This window comes from Diadema setosum, chromosome 18 (genome assembly GCF_964275005.1).
Source record: "Diadema setosum chromosome 18, eeDiaSeto1, whole genome shotgun sequence".
Taxonomy (NCBI): domain Eukaryota; kingdom Metazoa; phylum Echinodermata; class Echinoidea; order Diadematoida; family Diadematidae; genus Diadema; species Diadema setosum.
In genome coordinates this window covers 4,585,297-4,599,809 of record NC_092702.1, presented here as the reverse complement: position 1 = coordinate 4,599,809, position 14,513 = coordinate 4,585,297, and the positions used below count along the sequence as shown (strand labels likewise).

Genomic DNA, 14,513 nt, shown 5'->3' with positions numbered 1-14,513 from the left:
TCTATTATCAAGTGCCAACGGTCAATAACCATGATGATCGATTTCATGTTTTCCTCTCAACTAACTCGTTTTCTCCCGGGCACTTACACGTTGTCCTGGCAATCTGGGGCGAGTTAGCGTGTGATTGCGCTGCCTACACAACAACAACAACAACAACAACAACAACAACAACAACAACAACAACAACAACAACAACAACAACAACAACAACAACAACAACAAGAGCAGCATTAACACAATGATAATAATAATAACAATAATAACAAAATAATAGCAATAACGATAATAGTAATAGCAATAATACGAGCACTTCTAATGGCTAACGTAAATAGACAAAGAAGGTGATCATGGCACAGAAAAAGACAAATAGAAGACATAAAGAGAGAGAGAAAGAGAAGAGAAAAGGGATGAAGGAAATATTTACAAAAATGCTTGTGTATTTAACTAGGTTTTGAGTGATATCTCAAAGTTACTAGGAGAGGACATATTATGAGTCTCTTATAAGAGTTTATTCCATACAAGGAATGGACCAGTATTACATGTAAAAATGATCGATTACCCCAAGAATCATGAGTAAGTGGCACATAGCTCAGCAAGTAGCGATGACTTTAAAGACCTTAGGCTCCTCTACATTAAAGGATTGTTATGGATTATCAAGCTACAGTAATTGTTGCCCTGATTAACTATGCCAAGTAATAATAGCAACAGGAACTTAAACATAATTCGATATTCAACAGACACTCAATGTTCGCGTTTACCAGCATTGATCGGGAACGTTTGTAGTTTACTTGCAAGTATATTTTACCGTTTTTATACTTCTATTACTCGAATGAAATTGAAATTCCCCCTGTAAAGCGGGCGAGTGCTCATGTAGAGGTCTATAAACAAGATATTTATTACTCGAGCTGAAAGTTTGTATAAAGCAAAAATACACTCGAAGTTGCGTCATGGATAGAGTAACGGTCATTCAGAGGTAGTTTGAACCTTACGAAACGGCTTCTAGATTTTTTGTTGTTGTTGCAACATTTACCAAACCATATTCAACTTGGATCACAAGAGGTATTACTCCTTCCCCTAAAAAAAAAGAAACAAAACAAAATAGTTTAACAGGAACTTGTATAACAGTTCATCTCATCTTTTACTTCTCCTTGATGTCCTTCATTACAAAGTAACTACAAATGATGCTTGTGTAGTACGCTTTTAATAAAACACTCACAAACTACAAACATGCACATTTGGAACATGAACCAATGTGAGAGGTAATGAATAACACACGACAACATAGCTGCAAACAAGCAAGACAATTTCGATAATATATACTTTGTACCGGTTTTCATCTTATTCATTGTCTTTTGCAACTTTTTCATAAACACAATAATGCAAATAATAAGTAAAGAGTACATTTTGACATCGTGATGTATCATAACGCATGTAGGCTTGTCAAAATAATGAACAGAATAAACTAAATTGTGTTTTCTAATGTTGCCTTATTTTTTATGAGGTTGCAGGGGTTGACACTTAAAGCAGAGCTTGAAAGCGTGACAGCCCCGGACAAAATCTATAATCTGTATTTACTTGTAAACTTGATACAAGAGGTGCATTTGAATGTGTGTGTGTGTTGGGGGCTGGGTACAGGATTGGCACTAGTGATATATCTTAAAATCCTTTAGGCCTATATAATGTATTATGGTTAAGCTTAGAACAAATAAAAATAATGACTATTACTCAATGCATACATACACACACACACACACACACACACACACACACACAATCAAATATATGTATACATGAAGGCCCATTGCCTATTTGCCTATATACCTATGGGCTGTATAACTCATGGACCTTGTTTACTTGATGTCGAACTCATACGTTTTGTTCACTTAGTGTCGAACTCGTGGGCTGTATAACTAGTGGGCTGTATGACTCGTGGGCTGTATGACTCGTGGGTGTCGGTCTAGTGACACTAACATACCAATACGAGTGCACATACATAGGGGTACTACACCCACGAAGGTAGCAAATGCGTGACGTATATACAAACAAACACACACACACACACACACAAATGAATATAACAGTACATTACAAACATAATATATAATTAGAACAAACATTGCGTTTAAATATGAAAAGGTAATTAAAAACCAGACAAATATCTTCAATTGTCCTTATCGCGTATAGCCAGTATCATGAGTATCAAGCAATGTCACCTCGCGATACCGATATCTGATCGATCGCTCTTGGGACGCACACTTCCGGTTTTGCGGTTTATACCCACGTCACGTCCTTCATCTATCGATATTTTACATAATTTCAATGTTTTACATCATCGGCCCAGCATTGGGCTGCTGCGCAGAGGAATCTCATTCATCAAATGAAAAGTTACAGATGAGAAAATAACTCTATCATTCGACAGATTATAAGACAGAATTTGTTAAGATCCTCCTCGTTTGGTTCCAAACGGAACGTTGAGAAGTATCTTGAAGAAGAAGAAGCCGATCTGTGAATCCTAGTACTTCGGCGTTCAATGTGCATAAGAGCGTACATTTACACATCGCGCGTTCATAACCGGAAGTTTATCCCAAGAATTAAAGATAAAAAATTTAGAGCGCCACAGGCGTTCAGATACAGAGAGCTATAATGTGATAGGAAGAATTGCCTGATTGTGTGGACACGCCCATTTGCTCTCTCAATCGGTGCGTATTATCAAGGAGGTTTAAGAGATGGAGTTCCAACTGGCTGTAATTGTTCAAATAGTTGTCACTTTTCTATTGATGTACAAAAGAATTCCACAGGTGCATCTGTGCCTTTGATGATGGGGTTTGATGCCGCTGTGTTGCTGAGCAATCTGAAGATTTATTTTGAACGTTAACTTAATGTTGGCTATATTTTGCTTGTTTATCTATTAAATGAAACGAAATCTCACTTCATGATAAAGCCCATTGAACAAAAGTCAATCCCTTCCAGAAATATGTGCAAAAGTGTAAATCAGAGCTGTATCATATGAGAGTGTTTAAAACTGTACCCTCCTGGAAAGCCGGTTTAATCACTTTTCAACTTAATTCCAACAAATAAAACTGATATGGAATAATCTTCAAGTATAATTCTTTATTAATAGATATATCAGATAAGTGTCCGGGCATGGCCAGTCGAGTAATGTTCATTTTAATTTCATAATTTTTTCCCGCAATTTCTATTCGCGCATCCCCGTGTCTTCATCATTATAAATCACCAATCTTTTATGAGTAGGGATGGCGAAAAGTAATTACGATCACAAAGACATATCTTCCTTAGAAAGTGGCTGATGATTATGCAATGAGACATGACCTTTCTGTGCGGCAGACCCCGTTTGCCACATACTTCAAATACTTTCGAGTGGAGGCATCGAACCTGGCTTCGAAGGAAATACGACAGCCGTGACTCCATTTTCTTGAACCTCCTTGGTATTATTCATTTTTAAAGACAATCAGTCATTCATACATTTTGTGATAATAATATAACTGCTATATCTACTATTATTACTATAGGTATTGACTCGATAATAGTAATGCTATTGATAATAAAAACAGGAGTAATAAAATAATCATGATGGTTTGAATGGTTAGACATGAGACTCAATCATTGCGAATGTTGTAATCACGAGTGTATATAAGAGAAAAAACAAATTGTATCACTTTGGATTATGTCGACTTTTTCTTTTCTTTTCTTTTTGATGATAGAAATAAATAAACTAATGAACTGAATTTAAATCACGAGAGTTGTAAATATCCTGCTCATCACGTTTAATGTAACAAGCGCAGTTTTTCCGTCTATCCATGGCCCGAGATAGGAACTACTATATCCCTTTTTATTAATACTTTACTTTACTTTCTTCATAGCCTTTGGGGTCGGCTGGGGGGGGGGGGGGGGAGCTGCACAGATGTTCTGACAACCTTCCTTCACCTGTACTCTGTACTCCGCCAGTCCTCACGGTTTTGGCGAGAGGCAGTACCGTCCATTCTTTGATGTTATCGTGTTGTCATGTTCGTACCATCTCCATTTTCTGGTCTTGGCAATGGAGAGGAGGTCATCGTCTGGCTTCATCGCGAGATCCAACCGTCGGATGGGTGAACGTAGCCACAAGCTTCACACTTGTTGGCCGAGACCGCCAGCTTCCTTTCTCGCACCTCTTTCTCCATGAGAGCCTCGACAAGCCGAGTAGCTCTGAAATCAAGCCGTAATCCACGCACACCATTCTCCGGCAGTTCAGTATGATCTTTACACAGAGCGCACTCCAGTGACGCTTTCCCCGAATTGTCCTTTTCAGTCCATGGGCCAGGCCAGATATTGGTACCATCTGAGGTGGCAAAACCTTTTTGGTGTCATTTTGTTTGTCGGGCATAGATATGCTTATCAAGCTATGATAGCATTTCCAAATGAGTAGCTTAGTCATAGTAAATGAATTTTTAACCAATTTGGTCTCGTTGTTATATCCCTATACTTCTGAATCGTAACTAACCGCCATACAAAGAAGAGCACTGTCTTCTGTATGTTCCATAGAGCTGTAAAATGCAGCTCTATGGCATGTTCACAGGTGTTCCGTTGTAAACGCGGTGCGCTTAGTCTTTATTCAAGGCAGCGAAGGGAATATCCAAAGGTTATGATGTCCACAGCGCTTAGTCTTTATTCTAGACGGCGAAGGGAATATCCAACGCGTATGATACAGTGTATATCCTTTTATCTAAAAACAACAACAACAACAAAAACAATTCCTAGTGAATTATACCGTATTTTTCAATCATTTATCATTTTCCGGTGAAAACGCTACGGTGAAAACGCTGATACCACGCCAATGTCGCTTTATTTCCCTCCGACGATATAAGATAATGCAAAAACAATGTACCGGTACACTACGATACATTATAATGAATGATATTGTAAATGAACAGAGTGATTTTTGTTTAAAACTGATGTATTTGTTGATAGGGTAGTATAAAAACAGTATAGATAATCCGTTTTATGAGGAACTTTAGTTATGATAACGGTACATTGGTCTAGATAAAGAACTCAGCGCACCGCGTGACAGCTGTGGACATCATAACTCTTTGGATATTCCCTTCGCTGCCTTGAATAAAGACTAAGCGCACCGCGTTTACAACAGAACACCTGTGGACATACAGAAGGCAGTGCTCTTCTTTGTATAGCGGTTTAGTTTCGATTCAGAAGTATAGGGATATAAATACGAGACCAAATTGGTTAAAAATTCATTTATTATGACTAAGCTACTCATTTGGAAATGCTATCATAGCTTGATAAGCATATCTATGCCCGACTAACAAAATGACACCAAAAAGGTTGTGCCACCTCATATGGTACCAACAACCCATTTTTCGGGTCTTGGCCCATGGACTATTTGGCTTCGTGCACACTTCTCCAAACACTTCTCACAGAAACTATGGAGACACGCTAGAATACGAGGAGTATCTAACCTTTCCAGGCAAATAGCACACTCCACCTCGTCGGAAACAACTGAATCTAGGTTCATGATTGACGCCATGACTGCTGCTTTCACAAGGTTACTGAGCGTTTTACCGAAGTAAAATACCAGCCGCCTGAGCGCTTGCTGCATGCATTTATGTTGACACAAATGTAAGCTAGATCATAGAACCAAAGTACATGCTGCGTAAGATGATGGAAGCGGAAGTGGAAGCGGTATTTTAGTACATGGAGTCTGCCGCCCGCTCGCGTTGAGCGGTATAATCGAACGAGCGTCAGAAGACTACTGATAGGTATCGTTGAACCTGTGAATTTCTGTAATTATATTCAACGCTCTTACTTTCAAAATATGACTTCTTATATTAAATGTGCATAAAAGTATACATTCTTGGAATGAAAACTAATGAAAAAATCTATTTTCATACTATAATTCACTGAAAATGCGAGGTGTTAGTTCTTTAAAGAAAGAGACAAGAAATTTAGGTTAACTTCACTTGATTTGAAGTAAACAACAAGTAGATTACAAAAATATATACAGACAGAGGATTTTTGCGTGTTGTTAACTATTATAAACGTCCAAAAATTAAATTCATTAAAATAACCGGTCGTGAGGGAAACAAAAGAAACAATCTAGACGCTAGATACACACTAAAGGATATTGGTTAAACAATCAACTTTGTATCTTCGATATACTCTGAAAATGAAATATTAAACTCTTTTGTAGATTACTTATGTTATTTCACTTCCTGATGCCGAAAAGTTGTGGGATTAAAAGAAACAGAAATTGTGCAAATTCTGAGATGACAAAGAATATCTTTCTCTGAGGTACACTCAAGTGACTAATATACGTGAAACTTATGCATGAAGTAGTCTACAGACAACGGAAGCAGTAAATTAAGTTATAACTAATAATTATTGCTTAATTCATTGGTCTAGGTAAAACCTATAGTTTAAATTTGACTACTCCAGGGACCTGTGCTTATATACTTTACTTTTTTTTTATACTATACTTTTCCACATTTATACCTGCCCCTTTTTACATCGCTTATTCCACACAACACTTAAAAAGTGATTAGATCGATATTAGATGGCCATACAGCATAATCATGTATTTAATAGCTATCTGAGAATATAACTTGTTACAACCGTACCCCCTCCATCCCGTCTGAGCTTTTGTAGAAATATATCAGTACAGTGTCCACATTAGTAGAATATTTGCAATGTAAGAGTACGAAAAAAAAAGAATGTTCAGAGACAATGTGATTGTCTAGAATCAAAGAATCTGTCACCTCTTGATTCACGTGTCCGTCTTCACGGTGTATTGAGTTTGGAGATCGACCGAAAGGGGGTGGGGGTGCACACGAGGGAGCTTTTCGTCCTCAGAATTAAACGTCATACAATTTGGTACATTTATATGCAATCTTTCAACTATATATATATATGAATATATATATATATATATATAGAAAGAGAGAGAGAGAGAGAGAGAGAGAGAGAGCATCTACGACTACGAACAATGGGAATGCTCTATCTTGACCCACAAGTGCGTCCCCGACACTAAGTTTATGGGGGTGGACCGTAGGGGAGGGGAAGGAAGCCTATACATTTTCAGAATTGAAATTCAGCGATGTGGTGCACACTTTTGATGGAATATTTGAAGAAAAAAAATTGAATTCAAACTTTCTAATCTTCTGAAAGGTTCGCAGACACAAATTTTATCAAAACTGCTTAAAAATGAAAAATAAGACTATTTAAGTTTAAAAATCGAGGGGAGATGATCCTCAAAAAATTCCAGTGGTCACGTCCCTCCCTCTCCCTCCCACCCTCCCCCCCCCCCCCCCGATCGTCGCCTCTGATATACGGCCAAAAGAGTCAGGCAAAAGAGAGAGAAAAAGGCATCATGAACCCGCCTTTCATAACTTCCAATTGTTAAATCGAACTTTATGGGACTGGAGACTGGAAAGTAAAGGTAATTTCTTCAATTTATTTCATGCCTAGGCAGAAATGATGCTTCCGAATGGCTTTATGAGGTCCTAAATACATATGTAATGTTATTTGCCCCTTTAAAACGGAAGGAATGAAAGGGAGGCAGAATTCATTCCGCAAGGTAATGTAATAAGCACCCGCGATTATCACACCTGTTTATGGGGGGGGGGGGTGCGCCGTTCCCCTCCATTGCGTATTACGCCGCCCGCTTTATACATGTAAAATCTAAGAGAGGGAGACCTCTCAACGCACGCAGTGCGCTTTTATGCTCTGCAAAATATAAGAGCACTCTATATGATATATATATCCCATTTTCTTGTCACATCTGACTTTCGTATCGACATAACCATAATCATGTGACAAGCGCTGCATACATGTAGTATCGCTTACTTTTCGGCAGAGAGTAACCTTGTGAAAGCAGCAGTCATGGCGTCAATCATGAACCTAGATTCAGTTGTTTCCGACGAGGTGGAGTGTGCTATTTGCCTGGAAAGGTTAGATACTCCTCGTATTCTAGCGTGTCTCCATAGTTTCTGTGAGAAGTGTTTGGAGAAGTGTGCACGAAGCCAAAAGGACGATTCGGGGAAAGTGTCACTGGAGTGCGCTCTGTGCAAAGATTATACTGAGCTACCGGAGAATGGTGTGCGCGGATTACGGCTAGATTTCAGAGCTACACGGCTTGTCGAGGCTTTCATAGAGAAAGAGGTGCGAGAAAGGAAGCTGACACACTCGGCCAACAAGTGTGAAGCTTGTGGCTATGCTCATCCGTCTGAGGACATCGCCGAAGGAAACCCATATACCTACTGCCGCGAATGTTGTCAGATTCTCTGTCAGCGGTGCTCATCTGCCCACGCGGGACTTCGGATGACACAGAATCACACAGTAGCCAGCATCTCAGATTTGCTGGAGGGAAAGGTCACCTTTCAGAGTAAAGACCATTCCGTCTTGTGCCCAAAGCACACTGATGAGAAGCTGAAGCTATTCTGCGTGACTTGCCTGGAACCTATATGCCATGACTGTACACTTATCGACCACAGCCGAGAGCAGGGACACAAGCTGCAGTTCCTGAAAGACTTCGTTCCAACAATTAGAGAGAAGCTGAGCTCGAGATGTAAAGACGTTGCCGCAAAGTCAGAGAAATTCGCAAAGTTTCTCAACTTGCTTGACCAGCTAGAACCACATTTCACCGACCACTTTAAGAAAACAAGCAAGAGTATGCAATGTGCCGTTGAGGAGTACAAAACACGAGTTAAAGAGTTTCACCATCGGTTAGAACGGGAAGGGTATGAGCATCTGGAACAAAAGAACAAGCAACTCAGTCAATTACGACAGAAAACTGAGAATATGAAGGCGTTGGTCGAGAAGAGCATATTGATGACAAAGCAAGTACTGGACAACAAACATGATCTTGTAGGAATTGCTTCCATGTACAAGAGCTTGCTCGAAGCTATGGACAGGACTATAGCGGAGGAACCGGACGAACAGGTGCTGAAGAATATCGAGCAGTCGATGGAACGATTACATTTCCACGTAACACCCTTGGAGGCTAAAGTTGGCAAGTTCATTGAAGAGTGTAGCTGCAATGAAAGAGGAACTGTAAGTATTTCGTGTAACAGTGGTCCAAAGGACTTGCAATTCACGCGAGACGGACGCCTTGCTTCCGTGGTACAGGACGAATGCGTCGGCCTCACATCGGAGCTTGTTTATGTTAAAAGCGGCTCGCAAGCACATTATCTCGGTCCAGGATATTATACCCCTGTTTCATGTGACACTCATACCTCGAAATATGTAAAACCCTCCTCTTTGTGTACGTCCATGAAGGTAACCGCAGTGGGAATTCCAGGATGTGGCACCTTTGCTTGGAATCGCTTGCTGCCCACATTGCAGTACGACAGCATCATGTGTTTCTGCACTCTCTCTGACCACCGATTCGTTCTTGCTACCACTGACGCCAAGTTGCATCTCCTAGCAGAAAACCTGACGGAAATATCGGGAGCACTTCCGGCGGAGAGGAGCATATCCGGTCTGGCTACGGACGGTGAGGATACTATCTACGCATCGGACGGAGATCATCGACGAGTTTTCGTCCTTCGAGCTGACGGTAGCCCGCAGCGTACAATTCAAACAGGTGATCTGTCACCGACTGGGGTAGCTGTATCCTACAAGAAGCCGACTTGCGTTGTCATATCGCACGAACCCGCCTCTGCGAGCATCCTCGACTTCAACGGAAACGTCCTCACGTCCATCCATGATGATGAATGGAAAAAGGCGGTGGTAGGCTGCGATGTCCACGGGCTTGTCTGCGTGCTCTGGGCCGACGAAACCGGCCAAAAGACGCTGCAGAGGTTCACCTTTCAAGGAGAGGAGTTCGACACGCTATTCGAAAAGGAAATCCACGACTTAAGTGACCTCGTGTTGGCTGTGTCTCCATCTGGAATGTTTTCGGCCGCTGTCTTGACGGCAACGGGTGTGGATGGGAAGGTTACAACAGTTTCTCATTGCGATACGTAAAACTTGCGAAAATTACAGTCTCTGAAATCGTTTCAAGTCCGATTTTATTTATCATTTTGCAAGGTTAAAAAGTAGTGATATAATTCATTCATATATTACTGGTTAAATCAATAACGTATTTATTCCAATATAAACTAGAACTATCTATGACACCATATTATTGCAATAATTATGCACCTTGTTTATGGCTCTCAAATCAATTACATGTATTATTGTAAAGACGAAGGTACCCACAGAGAGTCATTTGACTCGAGTTAATCTTGATCGTCAGAATGCGTGTAAAACATGATGGAGTAGAGTGGAAAAGAATAATTTGCAAATACCGAGATCAGAGTGACGGTATGATTAAAACCTTTGTAACCTAAGAAGTTTCACTGTTTTTAACAAATTTAGAGTACTATGTACTGGAATTATTCATTCAATGTATATCAAACTTCGTCGCAATAAAATGAGGATACCCTCAGTGTTACAAAATACTGTATTCTTTGACTAAAGGTACTGCAATTTAACAGGCCACTTTTTCTTTATTCTTCCCGCAATTATAATCCCCGATCTAGATAAAGAAAGAGACTTCATAAGTGTGTTTAAAAAGTAGAACCACACACACACACACACACAATGATATAAAAACATGTTCCTGATAATAGGCAATTTGAAGTGTATATTTTTCTTTTCGGGGGGGGGGGGAAGGGTGAACTTGTGTAGGTATGCTGCATATAATTCTTTTTCATTACGAATTGGATGTGTCAATGTACAATCTGTGTCAAATTGTAGGAATCTTGGAGTTTATTTTGACCCTGAAATGTCAATGGCGACACACATTACAAACACATGTCGATCTGTATATTTGCAACTACGCAATATTCACAGTATCAGAAAATCCTTATCAAACAAAGTTGCAGCCTCTGTTATTCATTCGTATGTTTTGTCTCGTATTGATTATGGAAATGCATTATTGTTCAAGGCTTCATCTTACCAACTGGCCAAACTACAGCGTGCTCAGAACTCTGCTGCTCGGGTCCTCAGTGGAACATCTCGCTTCTCCAGCATTACCCCAGTTCCAAAAAATCTTCACTGGCTACCAGTATCCAAGCGGATAGAGTTTAAAATTCTTATTCATACATGGAAAGCAGTACATTCTTCAGCTCCAAAATATTTGCAAAACCTTGTTTCAGAATACGTCCCTGGCAGAAATCTCCGTTCATGTAATAGTAAACAATTAACAGTTAAAAGAACAATCTCGACTCTCGGAGAAAAAGCCTTTGTTTCTGCAGCCCCATCTCTCTGGAACGCTCTTCCACTGAGGATCCGATCAGCAGAGACCATTGAAACATTTAAAAAGCTTTTGAAATCACATATGTTCGCATTTTGTTTCGATTGAATTTTCAACGAATTGTTCATTGGTGTGTATATCTCTACTTATCTATTTCTTCTTTTTCAACCTTCTTATGTACAATTATGACTATGATGTATACTATTCTTTTCATAATTACGTCCCTCTGTGCCTCAGAATAGGATACTAGATCGAAGGCGCATTACAAATGCTGTACTTATTATTACTTATTCTCTTTGATAAAAACATGGAGAAAAGGGCCAAAGCAAACTCAGTATAGGATGAACATTGTACATGTCGTGTGGATTGAGTGTTGTCTTCCTACTGATTCAACATACTGAAATAATGTTCAACAGCAACAGGAAAAGACTAATAATGGAACAGCTCTTTTAGATATCCGTGAAGGAAACCGTCTGAATGATTCATCCTGTGCATTGTCGCTTGCACGTCCCTGTACTTGATTTTCGATGCAAGTGCCAAAACAAGCTTTTGGCGATGTGATAGAAAATCTATTTGAAGGTACGTGATAAAGAATGTAGAATTAGGTTCACTAAATCCTCATAGTTACTGTTTTTTGAGGGACCAAAGTTCATGCTTCACCTCAGTCCTGTATGAATTCATGTCAAAGTAAAGCTTTAAATCATAATGAGGTTAAAATCTCACCAGCTTCGATGTCGTCTTATATAATGACCCTTCAGCTTAGTATATTTTTTATCATAATTGTGCTATATATTTCGTACTTAGTGCTCAAGTTTGTGTGTAACATTTTGAGTCGAATACATTCCTTCACCTTTATTCGAAACACACAAACAAAAGACAATGTATTTACATGTTGCTGTTCCTTAAACTGACTGAAATGTTTCCAGTTCGGAAATCATGAGCTGCATGCGTGCATACCAATGTCATTGGTGCTGCGTAAAAACGAAGGTGCATGAGAACACATGGCGGTTAAAATTCTTTGAATGATCGTTGGAAATCTAATATTAGGGGTGAAACGCTGTATACTATCTCTAGAATTTTCTCTGTTAACAGTAACTTTTGAATTGATAACTCAGAAACTGTTTATCAGAATTGTGTTGTTGTTTTTTTCCTCACAGTTTTGATCGTGACAGCGTGATTGTTCATCGATCTTGGCCTATATTGTACAGTAGCCTTGCATCGCGCCAAACAAGAAAGCTGCACTTCGGCTGAGACGGTACCAAGGGCGTACCGAGGGGGGGGGGGGGGGTGTTTTGGGTGTTCAAACACCCCCCTTTGCCAAAAGGGGGGTGTTTAAGGTGTTCAAACACCCCCCTTGGGCAAAAGGGAGGTGTTTGAGCTATTCAACACCCCTCTTCAGCAATGCTTAGATGTTGACAAAAATGAAACAAAAGCTGTCTTTACCGCTTTTATTTCCGTTTTGAATTCCGCCTTTCCTTTCTTTTACGTTCATTTTCTCTCTCTCTCTCTCTCTTCCTTGTTTTAATGTTTGTGTGGATGATGATACATTATGGAGTTACATAATATCATACGCACTAAAGAACTCGTGTACAGTACGTGTTAATACTACGTTACTGCACCGCGCGCAAAGCTGACGCGCAAACAGTAGACATTCCCGATCCCTGCTTTGCTTTCTGAACGAATCGCGAAGATACATTGCGCATAATGTTCACCGTTTACCGGTATTATACCGTACGCGGTACCGTAAATTGTGTATGATGCGTAATATTATGTGTGTACAATGCATGCTGCGCTGCAGCCTATTATAGGCACATTGCATGCTAAGTCAGTAGTATCAACTACCAACAGTGGCGTATCTGGAGGGGGGGGGGGGGGGCAAGGGGGCCCGTGAAAAAAAAAAAAACGAGAAAAAAAAAAGAAGAAGAAAAAAAAAATCTCGCCCGGACGGGGGGAAGGGGGGGGGGGGCAGAAAGCCAAATCAAACAAGATAAAAACAAAACATGAATTCCATGAATTCCATGTTTTGTAACGCTGAAATATAAAAATTTTCGGCTCGCTCGCTGCGCCCGCTCGCCAAAATTTATCAAAAACAAAACAAAACAAGAAGAACAAAACGTAATGATGACGTGGAAATATAAAAATTTCGGCTCACTCACTCGTAGTAATTCAGAGTATTTTTCCAAGTCCTTAGTTTGTTGGCATAAATGGTTATCTATGAAGCCGTCACTATCTTGATTAGAATATTGTAAGATCTAATAACCAAAAAATGACAAGAATTCCATGTTTTGTAAGGTGAAATTCAAAAATTGTCGGCTCGCTCGCTGCGCTCGCTCGCCAAAATTTATCAAAATTTATCAGATTTTATATCACCCTAAAAAAAAAAAAAAAAACCTTTTAAGTGCTCGAAAAAGCATATCAAGTGGACTTTTTTTAAGTCCCTACCGGGATGGGATTGGGGTTGAACACTGTTGGTATAAATCGTTATCTATAAGACCGTCACTATATCTTGATTAGAATTGTCATTCGAAGATTTAATAACCAAAAATGACAAGAATTCCATGTTTTGTAAGCTGAAATACAAAAATTTTCGGCTCGCTCGTTGCACTCGCTCGCCAAAATTCTTCAATATCTATAACATTTAAAACACCCTCAAAAGACCCCTTCTATATAAGTGCTTGAAAAAGCACATCATGTGGACTTTTTTTAAGTCCCTACCGGGATGGGGTTGGACACTTGGTACAAATCGTTATCTATAAGGCCGTCACTATGATTAGAATCGTAACTCGAAGATTTAATAACCAAAAATGACAAGAATTCCATGTTATGTATAAAGCTGAAATATAAAAATTTTCGGCTCGCTTGCTGCGCTCGCTCGCCAAAATATATCAAAATTTAGGGTAGCCTATACATTTAAATCACCCTCAAAAGACCCCTCTTAAGTGCTTCAAAAAGCATTTATCATGAGGACTTTTTTAAAGTCCCTGCCGGGATGGGGTTGGGGTTGAATACTTTTTCAGAAATTAGGGGCGCAATTTTCGCGCTTGCCACGGGCGCCGTTTTCCCTAGATACGCCACTGACTACCAAGTACAGTCAGTATAGTAGCCCACTGGAAGCAGCAAGCTCTGGAAGCTCTGGGAGTAGCAAGTTACTTGCTACTCAATGTAATTAGTAATAGCACATGGACTTGGTTAACCTTTAGTAATAGTAGATATGAATCTTTTCAATAACTGAAAGTTAAAACTGAAAGATAAGTGAGTGTGAGTC

At 39.7% G+C, this 14,513-nt stretch overlaps 1 protein-coding gene across 1 annotated transcript; it reads left to right on the top strand.

The window, feature by feature from the left end:
* The first annotated feature begins 7,890 nt into the window (after nt 1-7,890).
* LOC140241939 (uncharacterized) lies at nt 7,891-9,975 on the top strand. Its single transcript, XM_072321687.1, has one exon. It carries the CDS (start codon nt 7,891-7,893, stop codon nt 9,973-9,975), a length of 2,085 nt encoding a protein of 694 aa, XP_072177788.1.
* Nucleotides 9,976-14,513: the final 4,538 nt, after the last annotated feature.

Coding starts and splice junctions, on each gene's coding strand:
- LOC140241939 (XM_072321687.1), top strand. CDS start 7,891: ATGGCGTCAATCATGAACCTAGATTCAGTTGTTTCCGACGAGGTGGAG.